Consider the following 25,126-nt stretch of genomic DNA (forward strand, 5'->3'; position numbering starts at 1 on the left):
TACGGGTTGTTATACGCCTCCTGTATATCGCTATGTAGCAGTACGGGTTGTTATACGCCTCATGTATATCGCTATGTAGCAGTACGGGCTGTTATACGCCTCCTGTATATCGCTCGGCCGCTAACATTGAGGATCCACCAGATGTCGCTGACATTGACGTCTAATAAACCGAGAGATTATGTCTCCGCATTCTGATTGGCTGGTCCATTCAAGCCACGCCCTTCAAGCAGGCGGGGCATGCTAGGATTCCAAGATGGTCAGTGTAGGACCGGGCTCTGTGAGATCCGGAAGTGTTACCCTGGGGGCGGAGTTACATGGCCTCCTGGGCTGCGCTGTGACTCTGCTGCACGGTCCTCAAGCATGGAAATCACCTGGCGCAGTGAGTGATCTACGTGTGCGTCATGTCGCCCTGACACCGGGAGCGGCCAGCATGGCGGAGCTGGTGTCACTGTGTGCCTGAGCGAGCCGCTCACAGCTGTGCGTGCTGTCAGTGCTCCCCCATTGTGAATGGGGGTAATTAGTGTGTGCTCCCAGTCCCCATAGTGTGTGCCCCCGTGTGTGTATATTAGTGTATGTGTGGGTAGTGTGCACCCCCCATAGCGCTGTTGTGACCATTACATAATGTGTGGGTGCCCCCTTGTGATGCGGCGGAGCCTGGGTGCCCCCTTGTGATGCGGCGGAGCCTGGGTGCCCCCTTGTGATGCGGCGGAGCCTGGGTGCCCCCTTGTGATGCGGCGGAGCCTGGGTGCCCCCTTGTGATGCGGCGGAGCCTGGGTGCCCCCTTGTGATGCGGCGGAGCCTGGGTGCCCCCTTGTGATGCGGCGGAGCCTGGGTGCCCCCTTGTGATGCGGCGGAGCCTGGGTGCCCCCTTGTGATGCGGCGGAGCCTGGGTGCCCCCTTGTGATGCGGCGGAGCCTGGGTGCCCCCTTGTGATGCGGCGGAGCCTGGGTGCCCCCTTGTGATGCGACGGAGCCTGGGTGCCCCCTTGTGATACGACGGAGCCTGGGTGCCCCCTTGTGATGCGACGGAGCCTGGGTGCCCCCTTGTGATGCGACGGAGCCTGGGTGCCCCCCTGTGATGCGGCGGAGCCTGGGTGCCCCCCTGTGATGCGGCGGAGGCTGGGTGCCCCCCTGTGATGCGGCGGAGGCTGGGTGCCCCCCTGTGATGCGGCGGAGGCTGGGTGCCCCCCTGTGATGCGGCGGAGGCTGGGTGCCCCCCTGTGATGCGGCGGAGGCTGGGTGCCCCCCTGTGATGCGGCGGAGCCTGGGTGCCCCCCTGTGATGCGGCGGAGCCTGGGTGCCCCCCTGTGATGCGGCGGAGCCTGGGTGCTCCCCTGTGATGCGACGGAGCCTGGGTGCCCCCCTGTGATGCGGCGGTGGGTGCGTGCGGATGCCCCCTTGTGACGCGGCGGAGCCTGGGTGCCCCCTTGTGACGCGGCGGAGCCTGGGTGCCCCCTTGTGACGTGGCGGAGCCTGGGTGCCCCCTTGTGACGTGGCGGAGCCTGGGTGCCCCCTTGTGACGCAGCGGTGGGTGCGTGCGGATGCCCCTGTGAAGCGGCGGAGCCTGGGTGCCCCCTTGTGACGCGGCGGTGGGTGCGTGCGGATGCCCCCTTGTGACGCGGCGGTGGGTGCGTGCGGATGCCCCCTGTGAAGCGGCGGAGCCTGGCTGCCTCCTGTGACGCGGCGGTGGGTGCGTGCGGATGCCCCCTGTGAAGCGGCGGAGCCTGGCTGCCCCCTGTGACGCGGTGGTGGGTGCGTGCGGATGCCCCCTGTGAAGCGGCGGAGCCTGGGTGCCCCCTGTGACGCGGCGGTGTGTGCGTGCGGATGCCCCCTGTGATGCGGCGGAGCCTGGGTGCCCCCTGTGACGCGGCGGTGAGTGCGTGCGGATGCCCCCTGTGATGCGGCGGTGAGTGCGTGCGGATGCCCCCTTTGAAGCGGCGGAGCCTGGGTGCCCCCTGTGACGCGGCGGTGTGTGCGTGCGGATTCCCCCTGACACGCGGCAGTGTGTGTGTGCGGATGCCCCCTGTGATGCGGCGGAGCCTGGGTGCCCCCTGTGACGGGGCGGTGTGTGCGTGCGGATGCCCCCTGTGACGCGGCGGTGTGTGCGTGCAGATTCCCCCTGTCACGCGGCAGTGTGTGCGTGCGGATGCCCCCTGTGATGCGGCGGAGCCTGGGTGCCCCCTGTGACGCGACGGTGTGTGCGTGCGGATGCCCCCTGTGACGCGGCGGTGTGTGCGTGCGGATGCCCCCTGTGATGCGGCGGTGAGTGCGTGCGGATGCCCCCTTTGAAGCGGCGGAGCCTGGGTGCCCCCTGTGACGCGGCGGTGTGTGCGTGCGGATTCCCCCTGACACGCGGCAGTGTGTGCGTGCGGATGCCCCCTGTGATGCGGCGGAGCCTGGGTGCCCCCTGTGACGGGGCGGTGTGTGTGTGCGTGCGGATTCCCCCTGTGACGGGGCGGTGTGTGCGTGCGGATTCCCCCTGTGACGGGGCGGTGTGTGCGTGCGGATGCCCCCTGTGACGCGGCGGTGTGTGCGTGCGGATGCCCCCTGTGATGCGGCGGTGAGTGCGTGCGGATGCCCCCTTTGAAGCGGCGGAGCCTGGGTGCCCCCTGTGACGCGGCGGTGTGTGCGTGCGGATTCCCCCTGACACGCGGCAGTGTGTGCGTGCGGATGCCCCCTGTGATGCGGCGGAGCCTGGGTGCCCCCTGTGACGGGGCGGTGTGTGTGTGCGTGCGGATTCCCCCTGTGACGGGGCGGTGTGTGCGTGCGGATGCCCCCTGTGACGCGGCGGTGTGTGCGTGCGGATGCCCCCTGTGATGCGGCGGTGAGTGCGTGCAGATGCCCCCTGTGACGCGGCGGTGAGTGCGTGCGGATGCCCCCTGTGACGCGGCGGTGAGTGCGTGCGGATGCCCCCTGTGATGCGGCGGTGAGTGCGTGCAGATGCCCCCTGTGACGCGGCGGTGAGTGCGTGCGGATGCCCCCTGTGACGCGGCGGTGAGTGCGTGCAGATGCCCCCTGTGATGCGGCTGCCATTTCTTCTGCCAGTGGCATTCTTAGTACATATACTTTGCCTTCAGTGAATTCATTGATTGCCGTTTTTTTAGCAAGTCCCTGTGGTTCACAGCTCAGTGGCAGATCCGGTCGTGCGCTGGTGGCCGTGTCCTATCAGTGACATTGCCGGACACCTGCAGGCTTGTGCATCTGTAGCTGCCATTGTGTCCTCTGCACTGAGGATAATCAGTGGTAAGTGTGGCGCTTAGGACCGGTGCAGGTATGAGCTGAGGGCTCCTCTGCTGATATGTGGAGGTCTTTCTGCCCGAGCTTCCCATTGGAGCTGTTGAGTGTCCTCCCATGAGCACCGCACTCCATGTATCGACCATAGGCTTCCATAATGGAAAGAGAGCCCCTTTATTGGCCTCCACCAGGTGTATAAGCCTTACAGATGTTCGGAGAGCCTTAGTCACATACTGATCATGTCCGGTAAAGCTCCCTCTATACACAATGCAGAAGCACATGCAACCATTACATGATCCACCCCCTTTTTGTTCTCCTCCCCCTGGGTTAGGCTACTTTCACACAACCGGTTTTTGCATTGCAGCTCAATCCGGCTGTGAAACCTATGCAACGGATGCGGCGAAAACACCACATCCTTTGCATAAGATTTTACATGCGGCCCGTCTGTTTTTTCCGGTTGCGGCACGCTACTGAGCATGCGCAGTGGAAGAAACCACATGCGGTGGCTGGATGTGTTTTTTTTTTTTTTTTTTTTTTCCCGCATCGCGCCGCATCCGGCGTCCATAGGCATGCATTGAAAAATGCGCCGCAGCGGCCGGATGCAGCGCAATGCGTTTTTTTTGCCGGAGCAAAAAACGTGCCAGGGAACGTTCCATCCGGCCGCGGCATCGACTAAATCTGCCGCATGCGGCAAAAACCGGACGGAACGGAAGCCCATGCGGCACAATGCGGCGTCAATGCTGGGAAAAAACTAGACCAGCGGCAAAACAAACCTTTCGTTTTTTCAGCAGAGTGCCGGATTGTGCCGCACTGCTACAGCCGGATGTGTTAAAGTAGCCTAACCTAACTATCTAATATTTCTTCTTTGTGGTATATGAGCACAATGTGGGTCGGAAGGTCCCTTTAAAGTCTCATAAAGTCTTCTCTATCACCAGGTGTTTGCTCCCCCATCTGAGAACAGCATAATGGAGAAACAGACACCCTGATTCCAGTGATGTGTCACTTACTAAGCTGTTTGCTGTTGTTTTGATAAAATCAGTGTTTTCTCTGCTGCAGATCTAGCAGTTGTTTGAATGTACAGCTCTATAACCCCACCCACACCACAGATGAGCAGCTTTCAGCCCATATACTACATAGACAGAAAGCTGCCAGTCAGTGGTGGGGGTATACATAACACATTAATATGCTTGACTATCAGGCAGCAGGTTTAGTACTCCTCTAATGATGATCTCCTGCTGATTAAACAGTGATTTTTGTCAAAGCTACAGCAAGCAGCCTAGTAAGTGACTCATCAATAGAATCAGTGTGTCTGTCTCTACGGTATGCTGCTCTCAGATTAGGTGACAAATCCTGGTGTTGGGGTTTGGAAACCGTGAAGCAGTTAAAAGAAACCGCTCATTCTTCTTGAACTTGTTTGTTATAGTTTAAATTGCAGCATAAAACGTAAACACCCCCCCATCTCAGAACAGCGTAATGTCGAGACAGAGACCCTGATTCCAGCGATATGTCACTTAGCCCTCCTTCATCCATCGTTTCCGGTATGTGTGATGTCAGTTTTCACACATACCAGAGACAATGACACACGTAGACCCACTAAACTCAGTCTGCGCACATGTCCGTGTTTTTACATGGTCTGTGGGGAGTACAGGTGTGTCTGTGTGCTCAATGCTTCGACATGTCTGGTTTTCTCCTGCAGCATTGATGTCGTATGGATGTGATCAGTGTGACATGTATCGGAGAAAACACGTGTCTATGAAATAGTTATTTTCTATACTCGCCTATCTCCAATGCTGCTGTCTTTGGTCACTTGCTTCTGGGCCCGCTCATTATGTCCATGAATATTCACTGGACCTCGAAGCAGCAGCGCCGGGGACAGGTGAGTATAGCAGTTCATGCTTATCAGGGGTTTTGACCCAGTATCCCCATATCTTTACGAATTTAACTAATTTATGAAATACAAAAAAACCAGTAAAATCTCCCCTCCTTTGTCAAATTTAATTCTTGGTCGCTTTTTGAAATTCGTTTCTGAGGGGGAAGGTAATGGGGTCAAACAGGACGTAACGAGATATGAGACATTCCTATCTGAACCAAGTCTGATTTAATTACACCACTTCAGCCTGTTTTTATTTTTTTCTTCACCGCTGGAGTTGTGCCTTAAATCTAAGCCCCCTGACCCCTGTGATATACTCACCTTCTGGCATCTTCATCTTATTACAGCGAAGCTCCGTCTGTCTCCTGTGATTTGTGAATTGCAGGCTGTTCCCGTGTTTCATGGAGCGTCAGAGGTAACAACTCGATACAAGTCTATGCGTGCCTTATTCTGGCTCTCATAGATTTGCATTGAGCGCTTGAGATGTAACTTCTGACTTCCGTCCATCAGAACTTGCAGTCACAAGATAGTGCTGAGAGTGAGGCCGGGGTGACGCTGAGAAGGGATGTAGACTGTGGCAGATGAGTATAAGGCCCTGTGCGCACACTGCGTTTTTACTCGCGGTTTTCCTGCGGAAATTTCTTGAGAAATGCTTGTGATCTTTCTGCAGACATTTCCCAGCAAAACCTATGGAGAAAAAAAATAGCTGTGCGCACACTGCGTTTTCTTTCTCAAGAAAATTCTTTCTGAAGATTTTCTTGAGAAAATGTCTTGAGAAAATGAGCATGTCACTTCTTTTCCGCAGGTAGCTGCGGTATACCCCCGGTATTTCACTCCATTCACTGTAATGTAATCGCGAAATACCGCGGGTATACCGCAGGTAGCAAATGATGTGCGGTATAGCCGCGATTTACCTGCGGTAATGTTCATCACTGCCTGCGGTTTTGCAGGAAGTGATGTCATTATGCCAGGAAGAGGAAGCGGAGCAGAGTAAACACACGTCACACTCCCTGGATGCCGCACAGAAGCACTTCCGTGTGACCTCCAGGTGCCCGTGCAGTCTGTGTCCCGCTCCAGCCCCGCGGCTGCCTGCACTGCAGCGTGTCAGTGTCTGCCCGCAGTGTCAGCAGCTTGTCACCCTGCAGTGCTGGCAGCCGCGGGGATGTCACCGCTGTCACTGCCGTCTATGCCTGTCTCGCGGGCGGCCCGAGACTGTCACTAGCGGTGACGTCACGGGATCTCGCGATACTGCTGAGAACGCGGCGGGCTTAGAAGGCAGTGACAGCGCTGACGTCAGGAGATCATCACAGCAGGTAATGATCTCATCTAACCTCCTGATGGCAGCGCTCGTCAGCCCAGGTCACTGCAGGGGATGACCTATTGATGTTCGCTCAGGTCACTGCATTGCTCTCCCAGCCAATGGGGAACATTCTAGTCTTCATTGACTGTGACAGTGACTATGGTATGGATTACGCCGGATCCGGATTTGATTGTTCTTGTCAAATTGGTGAAAGAGGGAATGTGAGGAGTGTTTTTTTTCAAATAAAACTTTTTTTGTTGTCTATTTTTTTATTTATTATTTACTGGGTTGGTGATGTCGGGTATCTGATAGACGCCATGACATCACTAACCCCAGGGCTTGATGCCAGGTGATATTACACATCTGGCATCAACCCCATATATTACCCCGTTTGCCACCGCACCAGGGCAATGGGATGAGTTGGGGCGAAGCGCCAGGATTGGCACGTCTAATTGATGCACCACTTCTGGGTCGGCTGCAGCCTGCTATTTTTAGGCTGGGGAGTGTCCAATAACAGTGGACCTCCCTAGTCTGAGAATATCAGACCCCAGCTGTCCGCTTTACCTTGGCTGGTGATCCAATTGGCTGGGACCCCCACGTTTTTTGTTTTTAAATTATTTATTTAATGTAAAATAACAGCGTGGGGTGCCCTCTGTTTTGGATTACCAGCCAAGGTGAAGCTGCCATTTGTGGTCTGCAGGCTGCAGCCATCTGCTTTACCCTAGCTGGCTACAAAAGATAGGGGGGGACCTCACGTCGTTTTTTTTTTTTAAATTTATTTTTTGGCTAAATACAAGGCTAAGCACCCTTTAGTGCCACATGAAAGTCACTAAAGGGTGCCAGCTTAGAATATGCAGGGGGGTGGGACATTATATAGGTGTTTCTCATCTATCTATCTATCTATCTATCTATCTATCCATCTTTCCATCTTTCCATTGTCTGTCTATCGATTATATATCTATTATCTATATTATTTATTGCAGTTCAGCATAAAAAAAACGCAGGCACCAACCTGCGGCAAATACGCATTCGTTTTTCCCGCGGATTTGGTGCGTTTTTTTTACCGCAGGTGCGGTAATCTTCAACTCCCAGAAGTTTCTCAAGAAATTTTCTTGAGAAAAATCACTTTTCTAGTGCGCACATAGCCTAAGAGCGGGCCATGGGATTTACATTTAAAGCCCCACTCTAGCTCCGAACCTTACCCCCCGAAAACACTGTGTGGTGCTTAAAGTTGCCTTTATGAGGTTTTGGTGAGTTCTTCAGGCTGCACAAAAACCTCAGCGCCTTGCAGTTCCTCAAAGTGGATGGGATTTATAGAAATCTCCTGCTCACTGTGCTTTTGACCAGTGGTGTGTGGTGTTTTTTTTTTTATTTTTATTTTATTTATTTAAATTTACAATATGTCAATCTCTAGTGGGTTCCCTGAGTTTTATGTGCAGATTTTTTCCACATTGAGTTGAATTACATGAAAAAAATCTGCAGGCAAAACACATTTCTGTTGCAGAAAATTAAATGCACTAAAAGCCCATATACAGTGGTTACGGAAAGTATTCAGATCCCTTTAAATTTTTCACTCTTTGTTTCATTGCAGCCATTTGGAAAGGCACACACCTGTCTATATAAGACCTCACAGTGCATGTCAGACCAAATGAGAATCATGAGGTCAAAGGAACTGCCCAAGGAGCTCAGAGACAGAAATGTGGCAAGGCACAGATCTGGCCAAGGTTACAAATTATTTTTTTTTTTTGCAGTACCCAAGGTTCTTAAGAGCACAGTGGCCTTCATAAACAATGGAAGAAGTTCGGGACCACCAGAACTCTTCCTAGACTTGGCCGTTCTGCCAAGCTGAGCCATTGTGGGAGAAGAGCCTTAGTGAGAGAGAGGTAAACAAGAACCCCAAGATCACTGTGGCTGAGCTCCAGAGATGTAGCAGGGAGATGGGCGAAAGTTCCACAAAGTCCACTATCACTGCAGCCTCCACCCTCCAACTTCTAACATTTAAGGATTATGGAGGCCACTGTGCTCTTGGGCACCTTGAATAATGAAAAATAATTTGTAACCTTGGCCAGATCTGTGCCTTGCCACAATTCTGTCTCTGAGCTCCTTGGGCAGTTCCTTTGACCTCATGATTCTCGTTTGGTCTGACATGCACTGTGATCTGTGAGGTCTTATATAGACAGGTGTGTGCCTATCCCAATCAAGTCCGATCAGTTTAATTAAATACAGCTGGACTCAATGAAGGAGTAGAACCATCTCAAGGAGGATCACAAGGAAATGCACAGCATGTGACTTAAATATGAGTATCTGAGCAAAGGGGCTGAATACTTATGACCGTGTGATATTTCAGTTTTTCTTGTTTAATAAATTTGCAAAAATTTCTATTTTTTTTTTTTTTTTCTGTTAATATGGGGTGCAGAGTGTACATTAAGGAAAAAAATGAACTTTTTTGAATTTACCAAATGTCTGTAATAAAACAGAGTGAAAAATTTATAGGAGTCTGAATACTTTTCGTACCCACTGTAATCCACACATTGAATGTATGAATAGAGTTTTGTGAAGGCCAAATACCCAGAAGTATCAAAACAAAGCCGTTACTTAACACGTGACACAGCAAAGAGACAAAAACCACAAGAATAAAAGTGAATGTAAAATAAAAAGGAAAAAAAAAAAATCAAGTAACTTAATGTAGCGAATTGTTCCTGAAATGCTGCAAGAAAACCCAACATCATCAAATCACCCCAAGCACTCATCTTGAGAACTTGGCCCAAGGGCATGCTCACACCACCGAACAAATGGAGTGCTATCTGATCTTAATATATATGTATGTATATATATATATATATATATATATATATATATATATATATATATATATATATATATATATATATATATATATATATATTAGAATGTGTATTACACAAGTTAGGACATATCAAGTGTATGTAAATAGACCTATATCCGAAAACTGAAGTATTTATAATGATAAAACTAGGAGAAAACGTAGTCCTGGTCCCTAGTTCTCTTATATTATATATTATTTTCGAATCTGATAACACTTGGACCTTTGTTATTTAATGGGGCAGTGCCGATGACCAAATCTGTCAATGTAGAAAAAAAAAAAGATTGCAGCATGCTGCTATTTGTCTGAAATTGAATAACTCACCCATTGAAGTCTATGGGTGCGAGGAAAACATTGGACTGCATTCTGATGACATCCGATTTCCGCAGATTCACAATGGAGAAGGTGGAGAAATTTAGTTCTCCATCTTCTCACAATTTGCTATGACCGTCTCATCCGACAGAATCGGATCACACTAAGCTGACACTCTGATCGTAGTGTCATTATCATCATTGACCTGATTCTCTCAGCCTAAGGCCCCCTGCACACGCACGTTTCTCCGGTACGTGCTATGTCCGTGCCTGCATGTACCGGAGACACAGGCATACGTAAACCCATTAAAATCAATGGGTTTATGTGCACGCACGTGTGCAGCCATTGGCCCGTGCCTCCGTGTGGTGCAGACGTGTGTCCGTGTGCTCCACACGGATGCATGTCCGTTTTTCTCCGGCAGCACGGGTGTCACGCGGCCTGCACACGGATGTAGTGTGGATGCGGTCCTGTGTGACACGCACCGGAGAAACACACGTGTCAGAGAAAAAAATAAATCTTTACTCACCTTCTCCAGCTCTGCTGTCTCTGCCGCTGCTGTCACTTGCTGCCGACCGCTGCTCATTTAATATTCACATCACTGCGGCGGAAGCAGCAGCAGCGGGGAGTCGGGAGGGCTGGAGACCGAAGTTCAGCACCATGGACAGCGACGCCAGGGACAGGTGAGTAGAAAGTTCTCGTTCTCCGTGTGTTATCACAGATGACACACAGAGAACACACGTAGTGCCATAAACACGGCTCACGGAGGGGAAAACGCACCTTTGACACGTCCGTGAAACACGTGCGTGATTTTCACGGTTGTGTAAAGGGGGCCTCAGGCTATGTTCACACAGTATTTTATTGATTTATTGATTTTTTTTTTTTACATTTTTAATTTTTTTTTTGCATCTTTCTACCTATTTTTGTGAGTTTGAGCCGCAAACCACAGACCGTAATGTGGATATAGCCTCGTTCAGACGGTGTCCATATTACCCCAGATTAGCGCCATATATTATATTACCTTCACAGCTGTGAATTGTGGCCACAATCCAGCCATCGGCATATGGACCGGTCATATTCTTTTTGCTTTACCAGATTTACATAAAGTAATATGGTTATTAAATACATTTTATTATTTATTTTAAAGTTGTTTTTTTTTTTCCTTCAGATTTTAAAGAACATTTACCTGCAGTTTGTCAAGCTATTGCAGAGGCGGACTTCTTGGCTATTGATGGAGAGTTTTCAGGTACTGTGTGTTTCCGGCTTATACACAGGAATATTCTACTTTTACACGTCAGACACTATATAACTGCACATGAGAAGCACGAGCTGTCATGGAGTGGAGCGATATTTGGGACATTTAATTTCCAGCCGCCTGGCAATGTAATAGCACAACGGTGTAGTCATAATGTGTGCAGAGGTCCGGAATCTAATTGGATGTCTCCTCCTTTGCTTTGTTTAAAGGGAACAACCACTAGGTTTCTGCCCTATAACCTAGAGGCAGTGCCATAATGGCCCTAGGAGGCTGATTAAAATGACATCTTTAGCTGAGAAATCAGAGTCCTTATTGCAGAGAAGTCTTTGGCCAAACTTTTCAAAATGACATACAGTGGAACCTTGCTTAACGAGAACAATCCGTTCTGGGAGTGTGCTTATAAACCAAGTTACTCGTTCAGCAAAGCAAGATTTCCCATAGGAAATAATGCAAGCTCAGACAATTCGTTCCACAACTTGTTCAATGTCCCATCCTGGTCCCCTATTGTGTCATTCCACACATGCACAAACACGCACACATATGCTCACCTTACCTTCTGTTCCATCGCCAGACTCCTGGTTCTTGTATTTCACCGGTACAGGATGTGTATCGGGTAACCATCGCAACCGATGTCGGAGCTTCCGCTGTCAGCCGCTTCTCAAAGGCAGCATGCTGGCCAACTGGGAGCAAGCAGCTCCTGCCTTTTGACATCAGCGCTCTGGCAGTGGAAGCTCCGGCATCGGTCGCGATGGTTACCCAATAAACATCCTGTACCGACAAACTACAAGAACCGGGAGGCTGGCGATGGAACAGAGGGTAAGCTGAGCATTGTTTGTGTGTGTGTTTGTGTGTGTGTTTGTGTGTGTGTTTGTGTGTGTGTTTGTGTGTGTGTTTGTGTGTGTGTTTGTGTGTGTGTGGATTGCAAGAGCGGGTCAGAGCGCGGTGAAAGTACGGAACCGGAAGTGTGTGCGGTGAGTATTTGCTCGTACAGCAAAGCATGCTCATAAACTGAGTTACAAATTTACAGCAAGCTTTGCTCATATAGAGAAATACTCGCACACCAAGTTACTCGTAAACGGAGGTTCCACTGTAATTTGTGCGCAGGCTCGAGCATTGGGGTGGGACTTTGTGGGTTGGGTCCGCTATTATTCCTCCTTCTGCCTTGTCTCCTTTTCTCTATTTAAATTTGCCGCCGCCGCCATTACTGCTGTTTGGCAGCACGTGGACATTGTTATTGTTACATTGTCTTCAATAAAATGGCGTCGTAATCAGCTCATGCACGTACTGTGATCTCTGCCTTTATTTTACTGAAGACACTATGGAGTGGCGGTGCACGCGCTGATGGAAAAAAAAAATTCAATCTGCGCATGCGCTGCCACTCCACAATGTCCTCAGTAAAATTGCACCAGAGAGAGTGGTATGCACATGAGCTGATTCCAGCACCTTTTTATTGAAGGATGCGGAGGCGCGAAATTTAAATAAAGAAAAGGAGGCAAGGCAGGAGGAGGAATCATCACAGAGGACCCGAACCACAGTCCTGCCCTGATGCTCAAGCCACCGCACACATTACATCATTTTGGAAGGTTTGGACAAAGATTACTCTGCTATTAAGCCTTAGATTTTTCAGCTAAAGGATCATTTTAATCAGCATCCCAGGAACATTATGGCACTGGCTCTAGTTTATAGGGCAAAAAAACCGGAGTAGTTGGTTCTCTTTTGATGTTTATGCTTTTGAAAAGAACAAATACAATAATTTATAGCTGCAATTTTTGGTCATTTGTAGAATATGTAAAAAAAAAAAAAGTGGATGATCATCTTATCAGTACAACTCACTGGATTTTCACTTCTGCGTCATTCATTCTTGTCTTGTGGGAATAGTTGCAGCTAAAGGGATATAACGGAGGAGACCTCCTCTTCTTCTTTTTTTTTTAAATGTAAGTTTGTAATTTTTGGATATACTAAAAAGATCAGATCATTACATATCACTTAAGTTAAAAAGGTATGATCGTTTTTCATGCATCCTAGACATGGAATGAATAAGGAACGTGCACAGATTAGTGGGATGAACACTTGTCCCATATAAATAGATGTATATTGAATTCCTTCGTTTTTTTATGGTAGGGGATGAGTATAGGATATTCTCCAGTGGAGTGACTACCCATCCCATGTAATCAGAGGCATTTTTAAAACCCCTTCATGACCAACGACGTACTAGTATGTCATTCGTTGTGTCCCTGTGGTTACTACGGTCTCTGGCGACGAGCCCGCGGTAATCCCCAAACATCTGTGCTACGCAAACAGGTGTAGGTGGATCATAAATTCGCCTACACCTGTTAACCCCTTAAAGGGAACCTGTCACCACTTTTTTGGCTTATAAGCTGTGGCCACCACCACCGGGCTCTTATATACAGCATTCTAACATGCTGTATATAAGAACCCAGGCCGGGGGTATAACATAAAAACCACTTTATAATACTCACCTAATGATCGCTTGGTTGGCCAGATGAGCGTCTCCGGTGCCAGCGCCGCCTCTTTCGGCCATCTTCGTCCTCCTTCTTCTCTAGCTGCGGTGCATGACGCGTCCGACGTCATCCACACTCTCCGGCATTCAGGTCCTTAGCAGGGCAGATCAGAGTATTGTAGTGCGCCTGCACAGGATCGGCGAGTTTGTATGACGTAGCCGCGTCATGCACACAGGCTTCAGAAAGAGGACAAAGATGGCCGAAAGAGGTGGCATCGGAGAACGGAGACGCCCATCTGGCCAACCGAGCGACCATTAGGTAATTATTATAAAGTGTTTATGTTGTACACAGCGGCCTGGGCTCTTATATACAGCATGTTAGAATGCTGTATAAAAGAGCCCGGTGGTGGTGGCGGCCGCAGCTTATACACCAAAAAAGTGGTGACAGGTTACCTTTAAATCGTGATTACAAATACTGACAACACAATTTAAATGGCCGCGGCGGGGATCGAGCTGTTCGTCCCGGCCATTGGCGGCCCCATTTTGTGTCGCGGGGCGCCAATGTGTTGCCTTGGTAGAGCAGGGTCAGCTGACAACTCCTGGTGCTAACATGATGAACTTCCTTTGAGAGCCGATAGAGCGCCGCCACTCACAGGAAAGGAGCATTTCTGCTGATCAGTTTGATGCTGCTCTGATCAGCAGAAATGCACAAGCGATTGGATTGGGCAGTGATAAAGTCCCCTAGGGGGACTAGTTAAGAAAAATGTTTTTTAAAAATATGAAAAAATATAGCTAAAAGTTAAAATCAACTGTTAAATAAAAAATATACACCTTTTGCCGCATATTCCCGATTTTATAAAATATAAAATCAAATAATCTGATCGGTACACAGTGTGATAAGAAAAAAAATTCCAAACTACAAAATTGTTTGTTTGTTTTTTCTTTTTTTTTTTGTCGCCGCAAAAATTCTTTCTTTATCGTTCCTTTGGGAGACCCAGACCATGGGTGTTTAGCTTCTGCCTCCGGAGGACACACAAAGTACTACACTTAAAAGTGTAGCTCCTCCCTCTGAGCTTATACACCCCCTGGTAGCCAGTCCTAGCCAGTTTATTGCTTTGTGTCAGGAGGCATACATCCACACATGCATTCTCATCTGATTTGTTTGACTTTTGGAAAGAGTTTGAAGAAAAGCGGGTCCATGTCTGGACTCCCGGCATGTCCCTTCTCACCCCACTGTGTCAGTGGTGTTGTTAAGGTTGATTTACAAGGCTGCAGCCTTACATGCCGCTCTCCTTCACCATCCCTTTTGGGCTCTGGCTTGAAGTGGGAGCCAGCACGGTCTCCATGCCTGGCAGGAGTCCGGTCTCCATCCACAGCCCCTTGAGGATTCTGTTGGACCGGAGCACTCATCCCCAGGGACATGGCCCTGCGTCTCAGTAGCTAAGTACCTGAGACGTTTATGTTGGGGGTGCCGGTTCTTTATTGTAAGGGGAGAGTATGCTGTATGTGATTTGTTTTAACTTTTCCGGCGGATTCTCTAGCTTTTGCCTGAGAACCGCGCCAATGGTGCCTGCTTGTCGGCCTCGCCGCTTAAATTTAGGCCCCGGCTTCGCCGGAGGCCTAGTTTCATTTTCCTGCCCTCGCATGTCACTTATGCAGGGGGACAGGTTCGGCTCCTTCCGGCGGCCGTTCTACACAGGGGAGGGACACTCCCCACTGCTGGGGCGTCCCTCCTTCCCTGCAGGTCTCTATAGCCCTCCAGTTCCCGCTCTTTTATAGGAACGCCCCCTAGTCATTTCTCAGGCAGAGTTCACTCTGCTCTGGGACATCCTGCATTCTGCATCTCTGCTGAAGTGCTGCGACTGGGAGACCGGGCTTCGGGATCTGGAGGGCACACAACACCGCGCTCAGCGGTCTGGTAAGCCACAGCCGGTCTCCGGTTGTGGACCTCTGTATATTCTCCCTGGGGTTCATTCTCTGCAAAGCCCCCACTCCAGCAGCATGTCTCACACAAGGAGCAAGGCTCCAAAGCTTGATTCTGCATGCACTGCATGTAAGCTCCTGCTGCCTGAGCCGAGCACCTATCCACATTGTGATGTCTGCTCTAACTTGGCGGTGCCACAGCCTGGAGTTTCACCCCGAGTGGTCTCTCAGGCTGCTGCTGCACCTGTGACTGAACCCCCGGCCTGGGTAGAGTCCTTTTCTAGGTCCATATCCCAGTCATTTGCTGAGTCCATGGGACTTTTGTCCAGGACTTTGATGAATATGCATCAGCCTCCCTCACAGGGTGCCTCTAATACTCTTGACAGAGGACTCCTATCCTCTGACCTCCGTCCATCGGAGCTCACGGAGGATTCATCATCTGATCCCAGACCCCGTCCTTCTAAGAGAAGGCGCAGGGTTTCCTCCCCCTCCCCATCCCACGGCTCTGTCTCAAGAGCTGACTCTCAAGATGAGGAGGATGCCCTCACTGGGGGCTCGGAGGCTATGTATCCCATCGATTTCTCTGAGGGTGACTCAGATCTTAGTGATTTGATTGCTTCTATTAATTCTGTGCTGGATCTCAATCCGCCAGTGTCAGAGGAGCAACTCTCTTTGGCAGAAAAGCATCAGTTTACCTCGCCTAAGAGAGTGAAGAGTGTGTTCTTTAACCACTCCAGTTTTCAGACCGCTGTGACCAAACCCAGGACCTGCCCTGACAAACGCTTTCCAAAGCGTGGTTCTGATGACCGGTTTCCATTTCCACCTGAGGTGGTCAAGGAGTGGTCTCACTCCCCAAAGGTAGACCCTCCGGTGTCTAGGCTAGCAGCCCGGACCGTTGTGTCGGTGGCTGACGGCACCTCACTTAAGGATTCCACTGACCGTCAGATTGACCTTCTGGCCAAATCTGTGTATGAAGCTGCGGGGGCCGCGTTTTCCCCGACTTTTGCAGCAGTGTGGGCTCTCAAAGCCATCTCTGCTTCTCTGGAGGAGATGCATTCCCTCACCAAGGAATCTATGCCTGAGATGGTTACCTTAACCTCTCAGGCTTCAGCTTTTTCATCCTATGCCATGTCTGCCATGCTAGAGGCTGCTCACCGCACTGCGGTGGCTTCAGCTAATTCTCTTGTTATCCGCAGGATTTTGTGGCTTCGAGAGTGGAAGGCAGATGCTTCTTCCAAGAAGTTTCTTGCTGGGCTCCCTTTTGCTGGTTCACGGCAGTTTGGTGAACAGCTGGATGAAATCATTAAAGAAGCCTGGCGGGAAGAGGACTTCCATGCCACAAACCAAGACTAGGAAACCCGCCCAGGGTAGGAATCAATCGAGGTTTCGTTCCTTTCGTTCCTCCAACTGGTCATCCTCTAAGCCTTCCGCCTCCGCTAACTCAGCCAAGGATCAGAAATCCAACTGGCGCCCAAAAGCGCGTCCGCAGAAGACCACAGGAGGTTCTGCCACTACGGCAGCTTCCTCATCACTTTCGGCCCGCTCCAGCCACGTCCTTAGTCGGTGGCAGGCTCTCCCACTTTGGCGACGCTTGGTTAAAGCAAGTCTCCGATCAGTGGGTGAGAGACATCATATCTCACGGCTACAGGATAGAATTCTCTTCCAGCCCTCCAAAGAGATTTTTTCTCTCAACTCCCCCCTGCTCCAAGGCCGCCACCTTCTCGCAGGCCGTGGCGTCCTTGCAGGCAAACGGAGTGATTGTCCCAGTTCCCGCTCAGGAACGGTTCAGAGGTTTTTACTCAAATCTCTTCCTAGTTCCAAAAAAGGACGGTACCTTCCGGCCCATCCTGGATCTCAAGCTTCTCAACAAGCATGTCCGGGTGCGGCATTTTCGCATGGAGTCTCTGCGATCAGTCATTGCCTCTATGACCCAAGGGGAGTTCCTGGCGTCCATCGACATCAGAGATGCCTATCTACATGTGCCAATCGCAGTGTCACATCAGCGTTTGTTACGTTTTGCGATAGGAGAGGATCATTTCCAATTCGTGGCTCTCCCCTTCGGGTTAGCCACGGCCCCTCGGGTATTCACCAAGGTCATGGCGGCAGTGATTGCGGTCCTGCACCTCCAGGGGTTAGCAGTGCTTCCTTATCTGGACGACCTTCTGGTCAAGGGTACATCCAGCGCAGACTGTCAGCGGAGTGTTTCGCTCACTCTCGCCACCCTAGCCCAATTCGGGTGGATTGTCAATCTTCCCAAATCCACTCTGACTCCGACCCAGAGTCTCACGTACCTAGGGACGCAGTTCGAGACTTTGCCGGCACTTGTGAAGTTGCCCTTAATCAAACAGCAGTCTCTCCGGCAAGCGGTGCGCTCTCTCTCCTGAGGCCCCGCCGTTATTCCCTCAGGCGCCTGATGTAGGTGCTGGGTCAAATGGTGGCCTCCATGGAGGCGGTTCCCTTTGCCCAGTTCCATCTGCGTCCTCTGCAGCTGGACATTCTCCGCTATTGGGACAAGCGGCCTTCCTCCTTACAGAGGTTAGTGGCTCTGTCGCCACGGACCAGGAGCTCTCTTCAGTGGTGGCTTCGACCCCTCTCCCTGTCCCAAGGGCGCTCCTTCCTGGCCCCGTCCTGGGTGATTTTCACCACGGATGCCAGTCTATCCGGCTGGGGAGCGGTACATCTCCACCACAGAGCACAGGGCATTTGGACTCTGTCCAAGTCAGCCCTTTCAATCAATGTGCTGGAAACCAGAGCTGTGCTTCTAGCTCTCCTAGCCTTTCACCACCTGTTGGCGGGCAGGCACATTCGAGTCCAGTCAGACAACGCGACAGCGGTTGCCTACATCAATCACCAAGGCGGGACACGCAGCCGCCTGGCAATGTTGGAGGTCCAACTCATTCTTCAATGGGCGGAGGACTCCAAGTCCACCATATCCGCAGTCCACATCCCAGGCGTGGAAAACTGGGAGGCAGATTATCTCAGCCGTCAATCCGTGGACGGTGGCGAGAGGTCCCTGCACCCGGCAGTGTTTCAGTCAATCTGCCGCAAGTGGGGCACTCCGGACGTGGACCTAATGGCATCCCGTCACAACAACAAGGTTCCGGTTTACGTGGCTCGCTCCCACGATCCTCAGGCCTTCGCCGCGGACGCTCTGGTTCAAGACTGGTCCCAGTTTCGTCTGTCCTACGTGTTTCCCCCTCTAGTTCTCTTGCCCAGAGTCCTGCGCAAGATCAGAATGGAGGGCTGTCGAGTTATCCTCATTGCACCGGACTGGCCCAGGCGAGCTTGGTATTCGGACCTGCTCCAACTGTCCGTGGAGATGCCGTGGCATCTTCCGGACCGTCCAGACCTGCTCTCGCAAGGTCTGTTTTTCCGCCCGAATTCTGCGGCACTCAAATTTGACGGCGTGGCTCTTGAGTCCTGGATTTTGACGGCTTCTGGTATTCCTCCTGAAGTCATCTCCACTATGACTCGGGCCCGTAAGTCTTCCTCCGTCAAGATCTATCACAGGAGTTGGAAAATTTTCCTGTCCTGGTGTCGCTCTTCCGGCCATTCTCCTTGGCCATTCTCGTTGCCGACCCTTCTGTCTTTTTTACAGTCCGGTCTACAGCTAGGACTGTCCCTCAACTCTCTCAAGGGACAAGTCTCAGCTCTATCAGTGCTGTTCCAGCGGCGTCTCGCCCGGCTGGCTCAGGTCCGCACCTTCATGCAAGGTGGGTCTCACATCATTCCGCCTTATCGGCGGCCCTTGGATCCCTGGGACCTTAACTTGGTCCTCACGGTATTGCAGAAACCCCCTTTCGAGCCCCTTAGGGAGGTTTCTTTGTATCGTCTTTCTCAAAAGGTGGCCTTTCTAGTTGCCATAACTTCTCTCAGGAGAGTCTCTGATTTGGCTGCGCTCTCCTCTGAGTCATCTTTTTTGGTTTTTCACCAAGACTAGGTAGTTCTCCGTCCGACCCCGGACTTTCTTCCTAAGGTGGTCTCTCCCTTCCACCTTAACCAGGATTTCTTTGTCGCTCCATTGGGAGACCCAGACAATTGGGTGTATAGCTACTGCCTCCGGAGGCCACACAAAGTATTACACTTTAAAAAGTGTAACCCCTCCCCTCTGCCTATACACCCTCCCGTGCATCACGGGCTCCTCAGTTTTTAGCTTTGTGTTGAAGGAGGCACACATGCACACAAGCTCCACATTTTAGTCAGCAGCAGCTGCTGATTATATCGGATGGAAGAAAAGAGGGCCCCCCACAGGGCCCCCGGCATGCTCCCTTCTCACCCCACTAAGTCGGCGGTGCTGTTAAGGTTGAGGTACCCATTGCGGGTACAGAGGCTGGAGCCCACATGCCGTTTTCCTTCCCCATCCCTTAGAGGTTCTGGGAGAAGTGGGATCCTAACCGGTCACCATTCACTGGGACCGAGCTCCATCCGCAGCCCCTGGGGGAATCTGACGGACAGGAGCCTGGATATCATCAGGGACAGGGCCCTGCATCCATAAGGTACTCTGTGTCCCCTGAGGGACGGGGCATGCAGCGCCTGTGTTGCAGACGTCGCAGCGGCTCCTGTGTGGTTTGTGAGACCGGGACTACCGCGCCGACCGCGCCTGTTTGCCGGCCGCGTTTTTAACTTTAGTCCCCGGCTTTTGCGGCCTAGTACCATATACTCCCGCCCCCGGGCCTGCCAGTCAGGGGTAAGGGCGGGACGGCCGACTGGACGTCGGCAGTGAGGGCTGGAGCATACTTTGGTATCCTCCTCCCCCCTCACTGAGCACTGTGGGGCACCAGTTTCCCGCACTTTATTAGGCACGCCCACGGCTCCATCCTCCCCTCAGAACGCTGGCAGCCATTGTTATAATCACTGCTGCCGGGGGGGAATTTCAGAACGAGCTCCGCAGTTCTGGGAGAAGTGGGATCCTAACCGGTCGCCGTTCACTGGGACCGGGCTCCCTCCGCAGCCCCTGGGGGAATCTGACGGACAGGAGGCTGGATATCATCAGGGACAGGGCCCTGCATCCATGAGGTACTCTGTATCCCCTTAGGGACGGTGCAGGCAGTGTCGGTGTTACAGACGCCGCAGCGGCTGCTGTGTGGTTTGTGAGCCGGGACTACCGCGCCGACCGCGCCTGTTGGCCGGCCGCGCTTTTAACTTTAGTCCCCGGCTTTTGCGGCCTAGTACCATGTACTCCCGCCCCCGGGCCTGCCAGTCAGGGGCGGGACGGCCGACTGGACGTCGGCAGTGAGGGCTGGAGCATGCTTTGGTATCCTCCTCCCCCCTCACTGAGCACTGTGGGGCACCAGATGCCCGCACTTTATTAGGCACTCCCATGGCTCCCTCCTCCCCTCAGAACGCTGGCAGCCATTGTTATAATCTCTTCTGCCGGTGGAGGATTTCAGAATGAGCTCTGCAGCTCTGGGAGTCCCAGGCAGGGAATCTGGTGGACGCACCACCGCTTGGGGCGGTTGGTATGCCACACCAGTTGTCAGGTGCTGGCCCCCCTTGGGTACAGAAGTGTGTGTGTGTGTGTGTGTGTGTGTGTGTGTGTGTGTGTATATATGTGTATGTGTATATATATATAATACATTTTCACTATTCGGCAGCATTATTTGCTTTTGGCTATATCTCTAAGAGGAGACAACAGCATGTCGTCCGCAGAAAGCAAGGGGGCCAAGGCACAGGCTTATTTTGCAACCTGTACCTCTTGTGCGGCTATGTTACCTGCAGGTTCCACCTACCCTCATTGTGACAATGCTCGGCCCCTGTGGCACTCACTCAGCCGGAGCCTCCGGCACTGGTGGGACCCTCGGCTCAGGTGGTACCGCCGGTTTCCACTGCACAGATGGAAGGGACAGAGTTTACATTTTTGACTGAGAAACTCTGAGTCGCTTCACATTCCATGGCTCAGTCTATGGACAGATGGTCGGCTAAGATACTAGAAGCTTGGCAGTCCAGACCGGTAACACAGGGCTAGGGCACTGTGAGTTCATCGCCCCCAGGCCCCTCTCGGTCGGTACAGCAAAGGGCTCCTGGGGTGGCACCCAGATCCCACGGTGAGAACTCCGACACGGACCGCAGCCTCAGACAGGCTAAGCGGGCTTGCTGGGAACCTTCCCCGACTTCATCACGCGGTTCGGGGTCTCAGCATGAGGACTCTCTGGAGGATGAAGCGGAGGTCGCAGCTCAGGGCTCTGATCCTGACGTTGCTCTCAATCTGGATACACCTGAAGGGGACGCCATAGTAAATGACCTTATAACGTCCATCAACCAGGTGCTAGTCCTTCTCCCCCAACTCCACCTATAGAGGAGTCGGCTTCACTGTAGGAGAAACACCAGTTTAGGTTTCCCAAACGTACCCGGAGTGCTTTTTTCGATCACTCTAACTTCAGAGATGCTGTCCAGAAGCACAGAGCATTTACGGACAAGCGCTTTACTAAGCGCCTTAATGACACACGTTACCCTTTCCACCCTGACGTAGTTAAGGGTTGGGCTCAGTGTCCCAAGGTGGATCCTCCAGTCTCCAGACTGGCGGTTAGATCCGTAGTATTAGTGGCAGATGGTTCATCGCTCAAGGATGCCACTGACAGGCAAATAGAGCTCATGATGAAATCCATCTATGAAGCCATAGGCGCGTCTTTTGCTCCGGCCTTCGGAGTCGTGGGGGCATTCCAAGCTATCAGCTTGTCTGTCCGAGACTAATGAGGTCGCAAGTACCTCTGCCCCACAGGATGTGTCTTTGACTTCTCAGGCGTCGGTTTTTTCGTCCTACGCCATGAACGCCGTCCTGGACTCTGCGAGCCGTACAGCGGTAGCATCCGCCAATTCGGTGGCAGTCCGCAGGGACATGTGGCTACGCGAATGGAAGGCAGACTCTGCGTCCAAGAAGTTCTTAACCGGTTTGCCATTTTCTGGCGACCGTCTGTTTGGCGAGCAATTGGATGAAAAACCGATGGGTGAGAGACATTCCGTCTCACGGTTACAGGATAGAGCTCAGCTCTCGTCCTCCGACTCGTTTCTGCAGATGGAGTTGTGATCCCCGTTCCGCTTCACGAACGTGGTCGCGGTCTTCACTCCAACTTGTTTGGGGTACCAAAAAAGGACGGATCATTCCGGTCCGTTCCGGGCCTCATTCTGCTCAAGACACGTGAGAACCAGACGGTTTCGGATGGAATCTCTCCGCTCAGTAATCGCTTCGATGTCCCAGGGAGTCTTCCTAGCATCAATCGACATCGGGGATGCTTATCTCCATGTGCCGATTACACCAGAGCATCAACGCTTCCTGCATTTCGCCATCGGGGACGAACACCTTCAGTTTGTGGCACTGCCTTTCGGCCTGGCGACAGCCCCACGGGTCTTCACCAAGGTCATGGCATCCGTGGTGGCGGTCCTACACTCTCAGGGACACTCGGTGATCCCTTACTTAGACGATCTCGTAAGTCAAGGCACCCTCCCGGGTGGCATGTCAACACAGCCTGAACATTGCTCTGGAGACTCTCCAGAGGTTCGGGTGGATCATCAATTTCCCAAAGTAAAAATTGACACCGACCCAATCACTGACTTTCCTCGGGATGGAGTTTCATTCTCCCTCAGAGATAGTGAAGCTACCGCTGGACAAACAGAGTTCGCTGCAGACAGGGGTGCACTTTCTCCTTCGGGCCCAGTCTCACCCCTTGAGGCGCCTCACGCGCTTCCCAGGGAAGATGGTGGCAGCAATGGAGGCAGTTCCCTTTGCGCAGTTTCATCTGCGTCCACTCCAATGGCACATTCTCCGCAAATGGGACAGGAGGACGACGTCCCTAGACAGGAACGTCTCTCTTTCACTGGCAGACAAAGCCTCTCCTCAGGGGTGGCTTCTTCCCACTTCTTGGTCAAAAGAAAAATCCTTCCTGCTCCCATCCTGGGCTATGGTCACTACGGACGAGAGTCTGTCAGGGTGGACAGCGGTCTTCCGCCACCACAGGGCTCAGGGAACCTGGACTCTGATCTGAAGGGAGGACTCTGTCAATGTTCTGGAGATAAGGGCAGTGTAGCTAGCCCTAAAGTCGTTCCAGCGGTGGCTGGACGGCAGGCAGATCCGGATACAGTCGGACGACGCCACGGCGGTCGCGTACATCAACCACCAGCACAGAGCGCTGGCGGCGGACGCATCAGTCCAGGACTGGTCGCAATTTCGACTGCCTTATGTATTTCCTCCTCTGGCGCTGCTGCCCAGGGTGATACTCAAGATCGGGTCCGACTGACGCCGCGCCATCCTCGTCGCTCCAGACTGGCCGAGGAGGTCGTGATACCTGGATCTGTGGCACCTCACGGTGGGTCGACCGTGGGCACTCCCGGACCGACCAGACTTGCTGTCCCAAGGGCCATTTTCCATCTGAATTCTGCGGTCTTCAACCTGACTGGGTGGCCATTGAGTCCTGGCTCTTAGCGTTCTTAGAGTTATCTCTATCACGCCTTTCGCAGAAGGTGGTCTTCCTAGTGGCAGGCACATCACTTCGGAGAGTGTCTGAGCTAGCAGCGCTGTCATGCAAAGCCCCCTTCCTGGTGTTTCGCCAGCATGAGGTGGTTCTGCGTCCGGTCCCGGAATGCCTTCTTAAGGTGGTATCCCCCTTTTCTTCTCAATCAGGATATCTCCTTACCTTCTTTGGCTCTCATCCAGTTCACAGTTGTGAAAAGGATGGCACTTGTTAGATCTCGGGAGAGCACTCCGGCTCTTCTTTTCGCACACTACGCCCCCGCGCCGTTCTGATGCGCTCTTTGTCCGTGTCACTGGCCAGAGTAAGGGGTCGCAGGCTTCCAAGTCAACCTTGGTTCGGTGGATCAAGGAACTGATCCTTGAAGCCTACCGTTTTTCTGGGCTCCCGATTCCTTTGGAGCTGAAAGCCCATTCTTCCAGAGCCGCAGGGGCATCCTGGGCATTGCGTCACCAGGCTACGGCTCAGCAGGTGTGGCAGCACTACCTGGTCGAGTTTGCACACTTTCACGAAACACTATCAGGTTCATGCCTATGCTGTGGCAGATGCCAGCCTAGGTAGGCGAGTCCTTCAGGAGGCGGTTGCTCACCTGTAAGAGAGGGCCGTTTTTTCGGCTCTTTTTATCGAGGTATTCTTTTACCCACCCAGGGACTGCTTTTGGACATCCCAATTGTCTGGGTCTCCCAATGGAGCGACAAAGAAGGGAATTTTGTTTACTTACCGTAAATTCCTTTTCTTCTAGCTCCTATTGGGAGACCCAGCACCCGCCCCTGTTCCCTTCGGGCTGTTGTTCTTTTGTGTACACATGTTGTTCATGTTGAAGGGTTCTTTTGGTTCATGGTTTCAGTTCTCCGAACATCCTTCGGTTTGAATTTACCTTAGACCAATTTATAAGTTCCTCCTTCCTGCTTTGGCACCAAAACTGAGGAGCCCGTGATGCACGGGAGGGTGTATAGGCAGAGGGGAGGGGTTACACTTTTTAAAGTGTAATACTTTGTGTGGCCTCCGGAGGCAGTAGCTATACACCCAATTGTCTGGGTCTCCCAATAGGAGCTAGAAGAAAAGGAATTTACGGTAAGTAAACAAAATTCCCTTCATTTCCTTGAAAGCGCTGCATACTCTAGATCTGGTGCGTGCTCTCCGGATCTATGTGTCTTGCACCGCTGCGCTTAGGCGGTGCACCTCTCTTTTTGTGCTAACCACAGGGCGGCGCAAGGGTCTCTCTGCTTCTAAGCCGACCTTGGCCCGTTGGATTAGATCGACCATTTCGGACGCCTACCAGAGTACTCAGGTGCCTCCCCCGCCGGGGATCAAAGCACACTCGACCAGAGCTGTCGGTGCCTCTTGGGCTTTTAGGCACCAGGCTGCGGCTCAACAAGTCTGTCAGGCTGCCACTTGGACTAGCCTGCATACCTTTTCGAAGCACTACCAAGCGCATGCTCATGCTTCGGCAGATGCGAGCTTGGGCAGA

At 52.0% G+C, this 25,126-nt stretch overlaps 1 protein-coding gene across 2 annotated transcripts in view; it reads left to right on the forward strand.

Moving 5' to 3' along the window:
* Positions 1-232: 232 nt before the first annotated feature.
* Positions 233-25,126, forward strand: part of PARN (poly(A)-specific ribonuclease) — a 242,473-nt gene continuing 217,579 nt past the window's right edge. For both annotated transcript variants that reach the window (XM_075319112.1, XM_075319113.1), the window contains exons 1-2: positions 233-379; positions 10,723-10,800. In XM_075319112.1, coding sequence (XP_075175227.1) covers positions 238-379; positions 10,723-10,800 — 220 coding nt within the window. In that variant the 5' untranslated portion in view covers positions 233-237. The remainder of the gene's footprint in view (positions 380-10,722; positions 10,801-25,126) is intronic.

Source organism: Anomaloglossus baeobatrachus, chromosome 7 (genome assembly GCF_048569485.1).
Source record: "Anomaloglossus baeobatrachus isolate aAnoBae1 chromosome 7, aAnoBae1.hap1, whole genome shotgun sequence".
Classification (NCBI taxonomy): Eukaryota; Metazoa; Chordata; class Amphibia; order Anura; family Aromobatidae; genus Anomaloglossus; species Anomaloglossus baeobatrachus.